General features: G+C 28.8%; 4 protein-coding genes across 4 annotated transcripts; 2 read left to right on the plus strand and 2 right to left on the minus strand.

Annotated features, from left to right (window-relative positions):
• Window positions 1-4,181: 4,181 nt before the first annotated feature.
• On the plus strand, window positions 4,182-8,785 carry LOC138187279 (fanconi-associated nuclease 1). Its single transcript, XM_069127883.1, has 9 exons — window positions 4,182-4,916; window positions 5,009-5,198; window positions 5,352-6,501; window positions 6,592-6,723; window positions 6,788-7,294; window positions 7,362-7,776; window positions 7,859-7,981; window positions 8,135-8,246; window positions 8,375-8,785. Exons 1-9 carry the CDS (start codon window positions 4,803-4,805, stop codon window positions 8,431-8,433), a joined length of 2,802 nt encoding a protein of 933 aa, XP_068983984.1. The 5' UTR covers window positions 4,182-4,802; the 3' UTR covers window positions 8,434-8,785.
• Window positions 8,018-9,577, minus strand: LOC138187277 (NAD-dependent protein deacylase sirtuin-5, mitochondrial). The gene is made up of 5 exons (XM_069127881.1): window positions 9,338-9,577; window positions 9,041-9,255; window positions 8,845-8,987; window positions 8,581-8,731; window positions 8,018-8,342 (listed from the first exon to the last, which is right to left on the minus strand). The coding sequence occupies exons 1-5, from the start codon at window positions 9,575-9,577 to the stop codon at window positions 8,288-8,290; spliced, it is 804 nt and encodes a 267-aa protein (XP_068983982.1). The 3' UTR covers window positions 8,018-8,287.
• Window positions 9,533-11,631, plus strand: LOC138187276 (methionine aminopeptidase 1D, mitochondrial). The gene is made up of 7 exons (XM_069127880.1): window positions 9,533-9,671; window positions 9,737-9,869; window positions 9,942-10,181; window positions 10,248-10,439; window positions 10,535-10,685; window positions 10,748-10,858; window positions 10,954-11,631. The coding sequence occupies exons 2-7, from the start codon at window positions 9,834-9,836 to the stop codon at window positions 11,142-11,144; spliced, it is 921 nt and encodes a 306-aa protein (XP_068983981.1). The 5' UTR covers window positions 9,533-9,671; window positions 9,737-9,833; the 3' UTR covers window positions 11,145-11,631.
• Window positions 11,207-12,553, minus strand: Prosbeta7 (proteasome subunit beta type-4). The gene is made up of 5 exons (XM_069127882.1): window positions 12,390-12,553; window positions 11,929-12,135; window positions 11,713-11,859; window positions 11,451-11,649; window positions 11,207-11,359 (listed from the first exon to the last, which is right to left on the minus strand). The coding sequence occupies exons 1-5, from the start codon at window positions 12,518-12,520 to the stop codon at window positions 11,270-11,272; spliced, it is 774 nt and encodes a 257-aa protein (XP_068983983.1). The 5' UTR covers window positions 12,521-12,553; the 3' UTR covers window positions 11,207-11,269.
• Window positions 12,554-12,573: the final 20 nt, after the last annotated feature.

The following is a 12,573-nucleotide window of genomic DNA, read 5'->3' on the forward strand; positions in this document are numbered from 1 at the left end:
CCAACATGAAAATGAAAATAGTTACTGAATCTGCGCACATTTTTATGCGCGTTATTCTCTTCCTCTTAGTCTTTCTGCATTATTGTCTCCCATTCCATGTAACTGTATATCGAGATACTACATTAAAATATAAGCATTGAATAAAAAAATAAGTTAGCAAGAAAATTGACAATATCGAGATTCTAAGATGTTTTTATTTAATAATTGATGATACGAAAGAAGCAGTTGTTTTATTTGAAAGAAAGATTACACATTTATTACAATTACACATTTCATATTTCTGTGTGGCTAATAGGAAGGACACCTATAAAAAAATACATATAGTTACTTAAAATAGATTATTAAATATATGAGTTTAGAACTGACGAAATTCAAGAGTATCTGTCGCATAATTGTTATTATTATTTAGAAAAGGTTTCATTCACATATGCAACACATTGTCTGTTGTTTATTTGAAATTTGTAGGCACTGATCAAGACGAATAATATCCTAGCCACTTGGACTGAAGATTTATAATTTAAGTGTATTACGAACGGCCATGGCAAAGTCTTTCAGGTAGTCATTCATTTTCCAGACTTGAAGCATAGAAATTTTTTCCAAGTATGCAATAAAAAAGTTCTTTCACGAGCCGTAATACGAAATCAAGAGAAAAATATAATGGTGCAAATGTTGCAAATTCTAGAGACTTCATGAAATCATAATAAGAAACAAACAAAAAAGATATATTGTACATATAAAAATAATTACGCTTATTGTATCTCTTACTTTTAGGTAATTAACTAAAAAATAACTGTAATTAATGTTGTTGTGGTAGGTGCACAGCGATGTGTATGAAAATTTATGAATTCGGGACGATTTTAGAGGAGGAGTAATAAAGAAATTTTATCCTGGATAGGACTTATTATTTTGTTAAGAATTTCACTCGCCTGTATATTATATAACATTTTGTGAAATCTAATTTCTGCCACATTTGTATATATACTTTAGGTATCTGATTATTTCTCTCGTCTTTCTCAAACTCACCATTGAACATGAAGTGCTATTTCACTTTTCTTAATTATATTCACAAATTTTCAATTAAGTCGTATTTCATTACCTTTCTCATTATTTTGTTTCTTTTCCCACATTCATATCTTATGTTCCTTTGCAAAATTCATTTATGAAAAGAAGAAAATATCTTCCGTCACATGATTTTGAGAAAGACGAGTGATATTATGCGGAAAAATATTTCCAAGAATGTACTTGTAAAAATCATTTGTTTATTTTAGTTGGAACGCTTTAAACGAAATATAGTGGTACATGGATTTTTATATAAAATTTATTAATGTTAAAAATATTGACCCAATAGCCATTTTACAAATGAAACGTCGAAAATCTTCAAAGGTTTGATCGCTCCAACCAAAGACTGAGTTCGCTTTACATTTTCTGATTTGGCAAACACGAAGTTTCATCGATAACGAGGCCGATATCTCGTTGCTTTTAAGTAATTTATGGTAAATAAGCTAAACAATATGGTAATCAAAGTATTACTTAGCAATATTTGTGAAATGTTTTATTATCCAAGAAAGTTTTTGTCAAATGATTTATATAGTTGATCGATGTGATTCAGAAAAAATAATTCGGTGGAATTGAGCTGTGAGACTTCGTGTTTACCCAATTTGTTGCATTCGCGGAAAACAATACTGTACCATGTAAGTAGGACTAAGCCGAATCAATGCAACTATTTAGAGCGATCGAACAAGACCTATAATCGTTTCGTGTGAAAAAAAAAACAAATTATTAAGAGAAAGAATGAGCTTACAAATATAATGTTCAACGTGAAGCTCTTAAAAAAGTTCTGAGTGTTAAAAAAACTTTTACGATAATATCGACAGGTGTCGAAATGCGGTGTATCTATTATACGTGTATTTTATTCTGTGAATACAGTAGGACTTCTATGTCGCTGTGCGACAGGAAGATTTAATTGGAAAAAACGCTCCAACCAAAGCTCCAGTTTGAACGAAAGTTTGACGAGAGTATAGAGAATTTTTCTCAAGATTGTATAGTCGGAGAACGTAAAGGGAAGGTGTATCAAATTCTATATATGTAGAATGTTTGATCTAGACAACCCTTTTATTTGTTCTTCGATACATACATCATCTACTCTCTCGTCCCCTGATAACACCTTTCACTGAGTGCATGTATCAAATTTAATTTGATCCAAATAAAATATCATCAGATATAAATTAAGGCGTGAATTATATTTATTGCTTATAAACCGTCGAGATCTAACAAATAAAAATTACATTCCTACATTTATTTGCCTGTCTCTCTCTTTTTCTCTCTCTATTTCTCTGTCTCTGTCTGTCTGTCTGTCTGTCTCTCTCTCTCTCTCTCTCTCTCTCTCTCTCTTTTCTATAACTCTGATGTGCTTGTAATATTGTAGTACATGCTTTTTGCAATAATAATAATAAACTTTAAATTCTTTTATCGACGGAAAGCGAGAAATATTTTGAATAAAATAGTCAAAAGTGCTTGCATTTATTTGCCTTTTCATATTTTTAGACAAGTAGAGATGTTATCAGGTAGATGAGTTGTTTCCTATTAATTACATATAAAAATTTAAATTCAATTATAATTTAGCATTAATGTCTATAATAAATGTGATTAACACTTGAATCTGTTAGTTAATGTAACTAATTGAATGTGTATATATTATATATATACATTGCAATTTGATTATTAAACATACCCAGATTATGTAATTTCAACAAATTGGCAAAATTATAAATAAATTAATTATTGTACGTTATTCAAGTAAAAGAAGAAAAATGAAAAAAATAGTTCTTCAGTATAAAACATATATATGTGATATACATCTATGTAATTCATGTCAACAGGTCGAAGTCTACTTTTTATTTTATCTATTGTATTTACATTGCAATCACATTATAATGAATGTTTTACGTATTATACGACAACACAGTATTTGCTATACTAACTATTAAAATATATAAATGATTTGTTTCCTAAAAAATCGTAAGTGAAGAAGGAGCAGGATGCAATTGCATTTCACATATACCGCTAACAAGAAAATATTCGTAACAAACATAAATTCAACAAAATTTAAACAGGCAAATATTTTAAAATAAATTCAGATTACATCGCGTAGCTTTACCTTCCTAGCTGAGAATAATTATAAAATAAAATTTGTTTACGATGATGCTTTGTATACTTAATTCTTGCTCGAGAAACTTGAAAGAAATAGAAAAATTACATTTTCTTTGTACATTTTTTAAAATAAATTTGTTCACAGGTTTATTCTTTTATAAATATCACATTCATGCTATATAGAATTCTATACAATTATCTTGTATAAAATTGTGAAAATAGAATTTTTTATAACTTTTTATTATGTTTCAAATATGAGAATTTTTTTTATTCATAGTATTTGCTTTTTTGCAAATTTTTAAATCCGTTTTGCACCATTGAAGGTTATATACCTTTTTTTATTTTTAGGATGATCAGATAAAAATGCCAGCAAATATGAATATTATTTTATTTATTTGTATATTTTGTATTATAACGTCGACTTTAACAAACTTTATATAGAGAGAATGTTATTACAAATTAAAGTGTTAGAAATCTGTTTCTCGTTAGAGGCATTATAATCTGCAGAATTTTATACCTAGAAACTTATAATTCTAACTATTTCTGACTAATTGATCTCATTATATACTCATTACGATGTCCTTCGCTGCTTAGTATAGTATGAATAGTACTTGATACTAAATTATATAATTGTACTTATTGTAAACATATTAGATTTAAAAAAGCAAAAAGTCAAATAAGAAATTCCTTCCGGTAATAAAGCCATATACGTATGTATGTATAGATACATATGTATATCGTAAATCATATGGGTAAATATGGCGGCAAAACATTGGTTTGGTAAACATCTTATTTAAGACTTCTGTTAAAATATACTGTAGTAAGTATATACAATGTTTTATGGAAATGAATACGTTTTATATAATTTTTTATGTGTGATACATACAATGTCAGTATAAACCTTATGACAAAGAAGTTCTTTTTATCAAAGTTATTAATAAACAATTATTGCTGGCTACAACAGAACAATTTATTTTGCTAGTGCAATGCTGATCACAAGTGGAATTTTACTTAATTTGAGTATTCTGTGTATCTTTGATATACATAGAATCAGAATTCAGGAAGAAGTGAACAAATCCGGTGACGTCGTTCCTTTTCTACTTCCGTCTTGAAGGAGGGAACAATTCGCGGGAATAAAAGAAGCCGCATATCTGTCAGAAGTCTGTGCTTAGTCAGAACTTCTGAACGCGTGTTCACTGAAAACTGAACTATAGCCTTATCTATATTCTACATATACATACATTATGTACGTATGTATGTGCGTATGCAGGTGCGTATCCACATAAGTCGGAGCCCGCGCTCGCGAGAACATATGAGAATGATAGCAGTGTAGCACGTAGGTTTACTTCTACAATTAAATATCGCGTATCATAATGTATAGTATAAGTTTTTTGACACTTTATAAGATGAGTCAAGACTATTAATTAGTCAGAGATATTTTATGGGTGTGGTTTAGTCTTCCTCTTTATGTTATTGATAAAAATAAAGAAATTGATATACATCTGTGGAAAATAGAAGCATTTATTAAAGTGATAGTTTTTTAATATTATATCACGCTTTACTTATATATGTAACAAAGAAAGTCAAAAATTGGCATGGACAATAATGATTTAAAAAGTGCAATTATTTTATTGTGAGGCAAATATAAAACAATGTCGCAACAAACACGCATTGATGAATTCTATAAATCAATCGGCAAACAAAAATCGACTGTGATAAATGTTAAAAAATGTGCTAGGTCAAAAAGTATGCCTTATTCAAAAAGGGTTAGCTGACGTTTATATTCTTTATAACCCTATTCTTTTTATAAAATAAGGTATTGTATGAAATTAAATTATATCTTTTTTTACTTTTATAGAGGAAGAAGGAGGGAAATGAAAAAACAAATGTTTCGTTGTCAGCAACTAAAGAATTGGATTGTATAGTTCTATATGAGAAGTTGGATAAAATGCATGATGTTAACTTAAATGATGCAAAAATGACTCAAACTAATGTTCAGATAGCAAGCAATAATGTATCATTGTGTGGAAATGATTATTTAGGAGGAATATCACAGCATGAACTTGATAAAGAATATGAACTATCAATGATTGATACAATAAATGAAATACAAAGAGAAACTTTAAATGAAAATGGAAATTGTTTGATAACATCAAATAACAAGTTAGAAAATTCTTCAAATTTTAATAGACAGACACCACCAAATAATATTAGTATGAAATTACAAAAAACACCAGAAAGTAAATCAAGAAACAATAGTTATATGAAAACATCATCACCTATTATTAAAGACAATTGTCATTTAAAAGATACTCCAAATAAGAAACTAAGAACTCCAGATAAAAATATTTTTCTATTTAGAAATTCTAACAGCTCAACACCTTCCTCAACACCTTCCTCAACACCTTCCTCAACACCTAAAAAATCAAATTATATTTCCAAAGTATCACCTGATAAATCTCCAAGAGTTAATGCAAGGAAGAAACTGTTTGGTGAAAATATAGATACTGACATTTTAACTCAGGCTATTAAATATATGAATTTAGCAAAGCAAGATGATATTTCAGAGTTTGATCTAAAGAGTATATATTTCACAAAAACATTTGATACATATAGTGACACAGATAATAACATAAATAGTGAAGTTGCAACAAAGTATAAATTAAGTGACATAGACTTATGTGATGATTTGAATTCAAAAACTTTATTTACTACTATTTTCCTTGTACTCTCTAATCCTATCAATTGTAATTATTTCAATGAAGATGAACTTGATTTTATATTTTCTATAATCACGCTTCCTAAAGACGCTCAAATGTTATTGGCAAGGATGATAAAAAGAAAGAGGACATGGTTTAGGAAAAGTAGCGTAGTTTACCCAGAAATAGCTACAGAATTAAAGCATACTTTTGAAGTTCTTGCTTCACGATCTATTTGTAGTTTTGATATTAAAAATGAGAAATTAGATACAATACTTGAATTATTGCAAGTAACTGAAATACAGCAACTTTGTAAAAAGATGAAAATTAATCCTAAAGGAAACAAAAAAAGTAATATCCAAAAGTTATTACAATTGTCAAATAAAAAATCTTTGTTTCCTGGAATGAAGACTCCAGGTAGTATTTTATATGATTCAATTTTGGACATAATAGATTTTTGTGTATGTATAAATTTCAAAACATGGAATATTATTGATAAGATAATAATACTGTTGATGCCAAATCAAGATCCAGCAAATAGTCTGGCAGATACATTTCATATGTTATGTGATATTTATTTAGGGAAAATAATATTCCCAACAAATTCTGGGCATTATTTTCCAATATTTTCTTCTAGATTGCATCTAATGAGGTAAACTTACTTTTACAAATTAGCAATAGATTTAAAAATAGAGATAAGTTTTTATAATTTTCATTGACCTAAATTTATTTGTATTTGTAGTTATGTAGCAGTCAGATCTGTATTATCTACAACATTACAATATATAGAGAAAAAAAATTGGGAAGAAGTAAAAAATAATGGCAACTATGCTATGGATATATTAAAAAGTTTATTGAAGGATGAGTCGTTAAGGTAATTTAAATTTTACTATTGTAATGGAAAAGGTGTTCAATAATCTCAGCTTTAATTTTTGTAGATCAGAAAATTCTATGCTTCCTAAACATGTTACTCGTTATATGCCAGCATTTGTGTGGATGAAAATTCTTTCCATATCAATAGAAGCATTTAAAAAGGGTAATGATAAAAAGGCCAAAGATGGAAAAAACGGAGATGGAACAAACAAAAATAAAAAGCGAGTGGTAGAGATCTTATTGTTCTTATTGGAGCAAAATTGTTATATGCATACATGTAAAGGGAAATGGTATGATGAATTAGCTCTCATTGAAATGCATCACCACAAAGACATAGAAACATGTGCATCCATTATAATAAAAGCCTTAAATACAGAAAACATAACACAAATAGATAAAATAAATCTTATGAAAAGAGCAAGAAAAATTGTGAAGAAGAAAAATGGAATTAAACCAAGCACGAGAGATACTCTTAATAAAATATTAGGTAATCATTGTATATTGGAGGATGTTATATCACCCATGTTTTATCAGAGCAGGTCCGTCACTATATACGCCACAGAAATGCCAAGGTAAATTTAATTACATACGCGTTGCCTTTTTTATTTTTAGATACAATGTGAAATTAAATTGTTCTAGAAATACTGCAGGCAGTAAAAGTACTTGGTGTATAAAAAGTAATACTGATGGTCAAAGTTATGGTACGGTAGAAACTGTTGCATTCCACTATTATCAGAAACAAGGATTCCCTGATGGATTGCATTTGGAAGGTGCATTACCGATTACTCTATTTTGTACTTTGTTTTGGGAAGAATTGTATGATGTGCATGTTCCTGGAGCATTTTCATCACCATATCAAGAAGCTCCGAGTGATTTATTTACAGGCGAATTTTATGAAAATAGGAAAGAAAAAATAGATACGAAACTTAAAATTATTGGTAACTTCAATTCTGAGTTTTTAAGCTCTTTCATGCAAGATAAGTTCGCGGAAATTGGACGATATCAATCGATAATGTCATCAAGTCCAATTAAGTCAGATAGTTTACAACTGAAGGTGCATATTTTACTGATTCTATTGTTTTATCATCCAACATATCATAAATCTTAGTAATGCACAATGAAAAACTATTTTATAGCAAATAGTACATTGTTTGGGAACTCAGGGTGTAATAGGGATTTGTAAACGACTGATTGACAATTTCAAACTCTGGAAAGCTGGATTTCCAGATTTAATTGTATGGAATTATGATACCAAAAGGGTGAGTATTTATTTAATAAATAACATTGAGAAAAAGTATTAAGAAATATATTTTTATTCATACTTTTATTCATACATTTTACAAAAAATGAAATTTGTTATAAATTAATATTTTATTCTTTTTTAATTTCAAAATACATATTTTTTCTTAAAGCATAAAATTATAGAAGTGAAAGGCCCACGAGATGTCCTTTCAACCAAACAACAATCATGGTTGGAGTATTTAAACCATCTTGAACTAAATACCGAAGTATGCCTAGTACAAGGTAAACTATTATAACTTCTATGTTCGTTTAATTTTTGGGAATCAAGGTTCTAAAGCTTCTGTCACAGTAATGGTACAGGGACCTTGGAAATGGTACCTTTAAATAATGCGTATATTATTTTGTTGCAGATATACGTCATATAAATAGTTCAAGTAAAAAAGTGCAAGACTTCGAAAATTATTTATGAATATTTTACATGCATTTCAATATCTCAGGATTGTCACAAGATATCATAAGATTTTGAATATATTACTACATTTTATATTTTCTTACATTACATGTATATATCTATTTTATCTACAGAATGTTTGCGATAATTATAATTTTAACTTACTCGAAATAGTTTGTAGCGGGAGTTGTTTCTAAGTTAAATTCAGCAACAGGAATTCCGCGTTGTGCTACTTGCGGTGCGAACATTGCCGCAGGGTATACTATAGATGAAGTACCGATAATCAAGCAGACGTCACAGTTTTCAACGGCGGTATCTAATATTTAAATAGAAAACATTGTTATGTTATTAAAAAGTTATTTTATCTAAATGTTATAATTTATTGTTAAAATTTCTAATGCACATTTATATAGATAGAAAAATACTCACAAGCTTGTTCCAGTATATAGTCATCCAAATTTTCACCAAACCATACAATGTAAGGTCTTAGTAAACCTTTACAATCTTCTTTTGCACATTTAGGTAAATCTTCTTTTGGAATATCAGAAATCATAATATTTGGATCTGGCGACCTATTCATATTTATATTAATAATATCTATAATGAAATATTAAGGATATCTTACCCTTTTCCTTCTAATGCAGGACATATTGGAATATTCTTATTCACAACAATTTCATGACAAATTGTACATCTAGTTTTATACAGCGAACCATGAAGCTCCACTACATCCTTGGCTCCTGCCCTTTGATGAAGTTCATCGATATTTTGTGTTACAATTGTAACATTTTTACCTTCTTTTAAATAACGATTTTGAAAAGCTGCAATTGATTCATGAGCCTAAAAACTTAATTTAATGTACAAATAATTTTTTAAGAAATGTGTATTAATTAGAAATAAAAAAATGTACTTCTTAAAATACCCTATTAGGCTTAGCTTCATTCGCCACTCTTCTACGATATTCGTAAAATTCCCAAACTAAAGAAGGGTTTGCTGCAAATGCTTCTGGAGTTGCAAGATTTTCAGCTTGATATTTTCTCCAGAAACCACCAGCACCTCTAAATGTAGGGATACCAGATTCTGCAGAAATTCCACTACCAGTTAATATTAACACGTTCTTTGCGTGCGCTAGTATTTCACGAAACGATTTCATAGCATTCATGGTTTGTGAATGTAGATTTTTCAAGGTTATTTTATCGAACAATTCTTGTATCAGCTGATTTGTACGTAGTCAATGAAGTGACGTCAAATTTCAGGTTTCTTTCAGTTCATTAATTTAAACAAACTCCATATACATATCTTTCTAATAGATTTTTTTTAGGAACAAGAATGAAAATTATAAATATAATAAAATCATAAATACGGAACTTTTTAATTGATCTTTTGTTTCAAATTATAATTATATAAATACCCCAAAAATGTTTCTCAGAAGCTTTTTTAAAAGAAAACCCAAAGTACGTTTATTTCAAGAAAACAGTGTTATTTTATATTGTCATACAACTATTCAGTGTAATAATTTTTTTTAGACAATACCACGTAAATTTATAAATAATTCTTTTGGAAGTTACGAGGTTATTGTACCATGGGAAGTTTCTGAAATTAGAGAAGTACCACCGTATATCCCTAAACCTTCTTACAGTCAATCTTCAATACCTCATGATGGTCCAAAAAAACCAGAAATTAAAGATAAAAATCAAATACAAAGTATGAGAGACAGTTGTAGCTTTGCTAAAAAAGTATTAACTCATATTAAACAATACATAAAGGTATACAATAACTACAAACATGAAATTTAACTAAGAGCGTAGTTTAAATAACAATTGTTATTTCAGCCTGGTATAACTACAGATGAATTAGATGCAGTAGTCCATGAAATGATTATAAGCAATGGAGCTTATCCTAGTCCGCTTAATTATAAAGGATTTCCAAAGTCAATATGCACTAGTATTAATAATGTTGCTTGCCATGGAATTCCAGATAAAAGGCCATTAGCAAAAGGAGATATGTTAAATGTTGATGTAACAGTTAGTAGAAGTAATATATTATAATATATATTTTATGTACATATTTTTGCAGTTATAAATATAAAAATCCAAAGTAATGTTTTATTTCTTTTTAGGTATATTTAAATGGTTATCATGGAGATTGTTCAAAAATGTTTGAAGTGGAAGAATGTGATGATGAAGCTAAACGTTTAATAAGTGTAACAGAATTGTGCTTAAAAAATGCTATTGATATTTGTAAACCTAATGAAAATTTCAATAGTATAGGTAATGATTGTAATAATCTGAATATGCTGTAGGACTTTTATATGCTCTCTCTTAATTTTTAGGGAATGTTATAGAAGAAACAGCAGCTAAACAAGGATATTCTATAGTGCCAGTATTCGCAGGACATGGCATAGGTACTTATTTTCATGGACCACCAGATATTTTTCATTTTGGTATGTTGCTGTTTTGGTATAATCTATAAACATACTAAGGATTTAAATATTTATTATATTATATTTAATTTTTAAATGTTTTATGTTATTATTAGCAAATAATTTTGAAGGAAAAATGTTGCCTGGGATGACATTTACTATTGAACCAGTTGTAAGTCAAGGTAGTAATGAAGTTAAAATTCTAGAAGATGGATGGACAGCTGTTACAATAGATAATGCACGAACTGCACAATGTGAACATACCATTTTGATTACTGATATTGGCTGTGATGTATTGACTCATTAATCTTAGAAATTTACTTTTTATTGCCTTAAATACATCTTGTAATAAAAGGTGATACAATGAAATTTCGTTTAATAGAATCATATTGTAAATACATTTTATTAAGAAAAATTTATTTATATTTATCTTTACATAATAGCAGGTCCCCAGTAACTATCTAAAGTTAATGGTCCTTGTATTTCAACACCTCCCTCTCTTGTGATTATTCCAAGTTGATACTAAAAATTGAGAAATATAAATATTTCCTATAGTGTAACATAAGTATAAAATAGTATAAATATAAGGTTCTGATGTAATTATATAACTTACTTTCGGGAAAGATCGTGCATCTCTATAAAAAAGAACTTGCATTACTTTGTATAGAAGCTCAACTGCTTGTTCTTTAGTCATTTCTTTATTTTCTTCATAAGCTTTTCTTAAGATAGGTGTTGCCATATATGCACCATATCCAGTTGCTATTACTGGGTCACTATAACCTGTGCCAAGTTTATCCACAGTACCCAAAAACCTAAATGGAGAATGAAAAATACTATGCATGTATATAAAAATAAAAGAAGAATAAAATACTTACAGTTTATCACCCTCCAAACCACCAATAATGAAATTATTCCAAAACGGATCAAAACGTGATCTTCTATTGTACATTACTTGAGTTAACCAACAGTGAAGAGCTTTTGGTTTTAAAGATAAACCATCATCCAAACATTCTTCTTCAAGACTATAAGAAGTAAAAAATTATAAAATTATTATAAAATAACAATTACATATATGTATATATAAAATATACATTTTTCTTTCAATGTTGCTCTTCAAGCACTGATAATCAGCATAATCTCCTCCTGCACCAAGGATAATATTGTCATTGACTTTCATCACACGTTCAAGATTCCTAAATCTTGCCAATGATCCATAGGAACCAAGAATATCTGCTGCTATAAGAACACCATCTTTAAATTGGATTCCAACTACAGATGTACCAGTTGTCATAGGGGCCCTATAAAGTAATAAAACACAATTCAATTTACAAAAAGACGAAGTCGTAGAGGTTGAAAAGGTTAGAAGAATTAAATTAAACGATATAATCTAAATTTCATGTTTTCTATCGAATTTTTATTTTATTAGAATATCGAAAACTTAAATATTTCAATTATTTGTATATGCTTATTAATTTTTATGAAATTGGAGATGACATGCAATATTTAAAAGAATCTTTCTAAGGCAAATTGAATAGACGATAAAGTATTTTACTGTGATCTTTGCAATCCTCCGACATCGGAATGTGTAGAACCTCCCGGGAAATGATAAAATGCACCAGGTGCAGGACCATTTTGCCACAAAGGAGCTGGAGTATACCAATCTGCTTTATTCAGAAGCGCCATGTTTCTTAGTAGTTTAAAACACTTTGAAATGTCATTTGGTTGAAGTATGATCC

The sequence above is a fragment of the Bombus flavifrons genome, chromosome 14 (genome assembly GCF_040668555.2).
Source record: "Bombus flavifrons isolate JBK064 chromosome 14, iyBomFlav1_principal, whole genome shotgun sequence".
Lineage (NCBI taxonomy): Eukaryota > Metazoa > Arthropoda > Insecta > Hymenoptera > Apidae > Bombus > Bombus flavifrons.

Bases quoted from the DNA above. Each gene is read 5' to 3' on its own strand.
- Prosbeta7 (XM_069127882.1), bottom strand. From the start codon at position 12,520: ATGGCGCTTCTGAATAAAGCAGATTGGTATACTCCAGCTCCTTTGTGG. The intron at 12,136-12,389 runs GTAAAATACTTT...ATTACTTTATAG, and splicing joins GGAGGATTGCAAAGATCACA to GGCCCCTATGACAACTGGTA. The intron at 11,650-11,712 runs GTAAGTATTTTA...TTCTCCATTTAG, and splicing joins GGTTTGGAGGGTGATAAACT to GTTTTTGGGTACTGTGGATA.
- LOC138187277 (XM_069127881.1), bottom strand. From the start codon at position 9,577: ATGAATGCTATGAAATCGTTTCGTGAAATACTAGCGCACGCAAAGAAC. The intron at 9,256-9,337 runs GTATTTTAAGAA...TTAAGTTTTTAG, and splicing joins ATGAAGCTAAGCCTAATAGG to GCTCATGAATCAATTGCAGC. The intron at 8,343-8,580 runs GTAAGTTAAAAT...CATTATTTAAAG, and splicing joins CCCGCTACAAACTATTTCGA to GTACCATTTCCAAGGTCCCT.
- LOC138187279 (XM_069127883.1), top strand. From the start codon at position 4,803: ATGTCGCAACAAACACGCATTGATGAATTCTATAAATCAATCGGCAAA. The intron at 6,502-6,591 runs GTAAACTTACTT...TTGTATTTGTAG, and splicing joins TCTAGATTGCATCTAATGAG to TTATGTAGCAGTCAGATCTG. The intron at 6,724-6,787 runs GTAATTTAAATT...TAATTTTTGTAG, and splicing joins TTGAAGGATGAGTCGTTAAG to ATCAGAAAATTCTATGCTTC.
- LOC138187276 (XM_069127880.1), top strand. From the start codon at position 9,834: ATGTTTCTCAGAAGCTTTTTTAAAAGAAAACCCAAA. The intron at 9,870-9,941 runs GTACGTTTATTT...AATTTTTTTTAG, and splicing joins TTTTTAAAAGAAAACCCAAA to ACAATACCACGTAAATTTAT. The intron at 10,686-10,747 runs GTAATGATTGTA...CTTAATTTTTAG, and splicing joins TGAAAATTTCAATAGTATAG to GGAATGTTATAGAAGAAACA.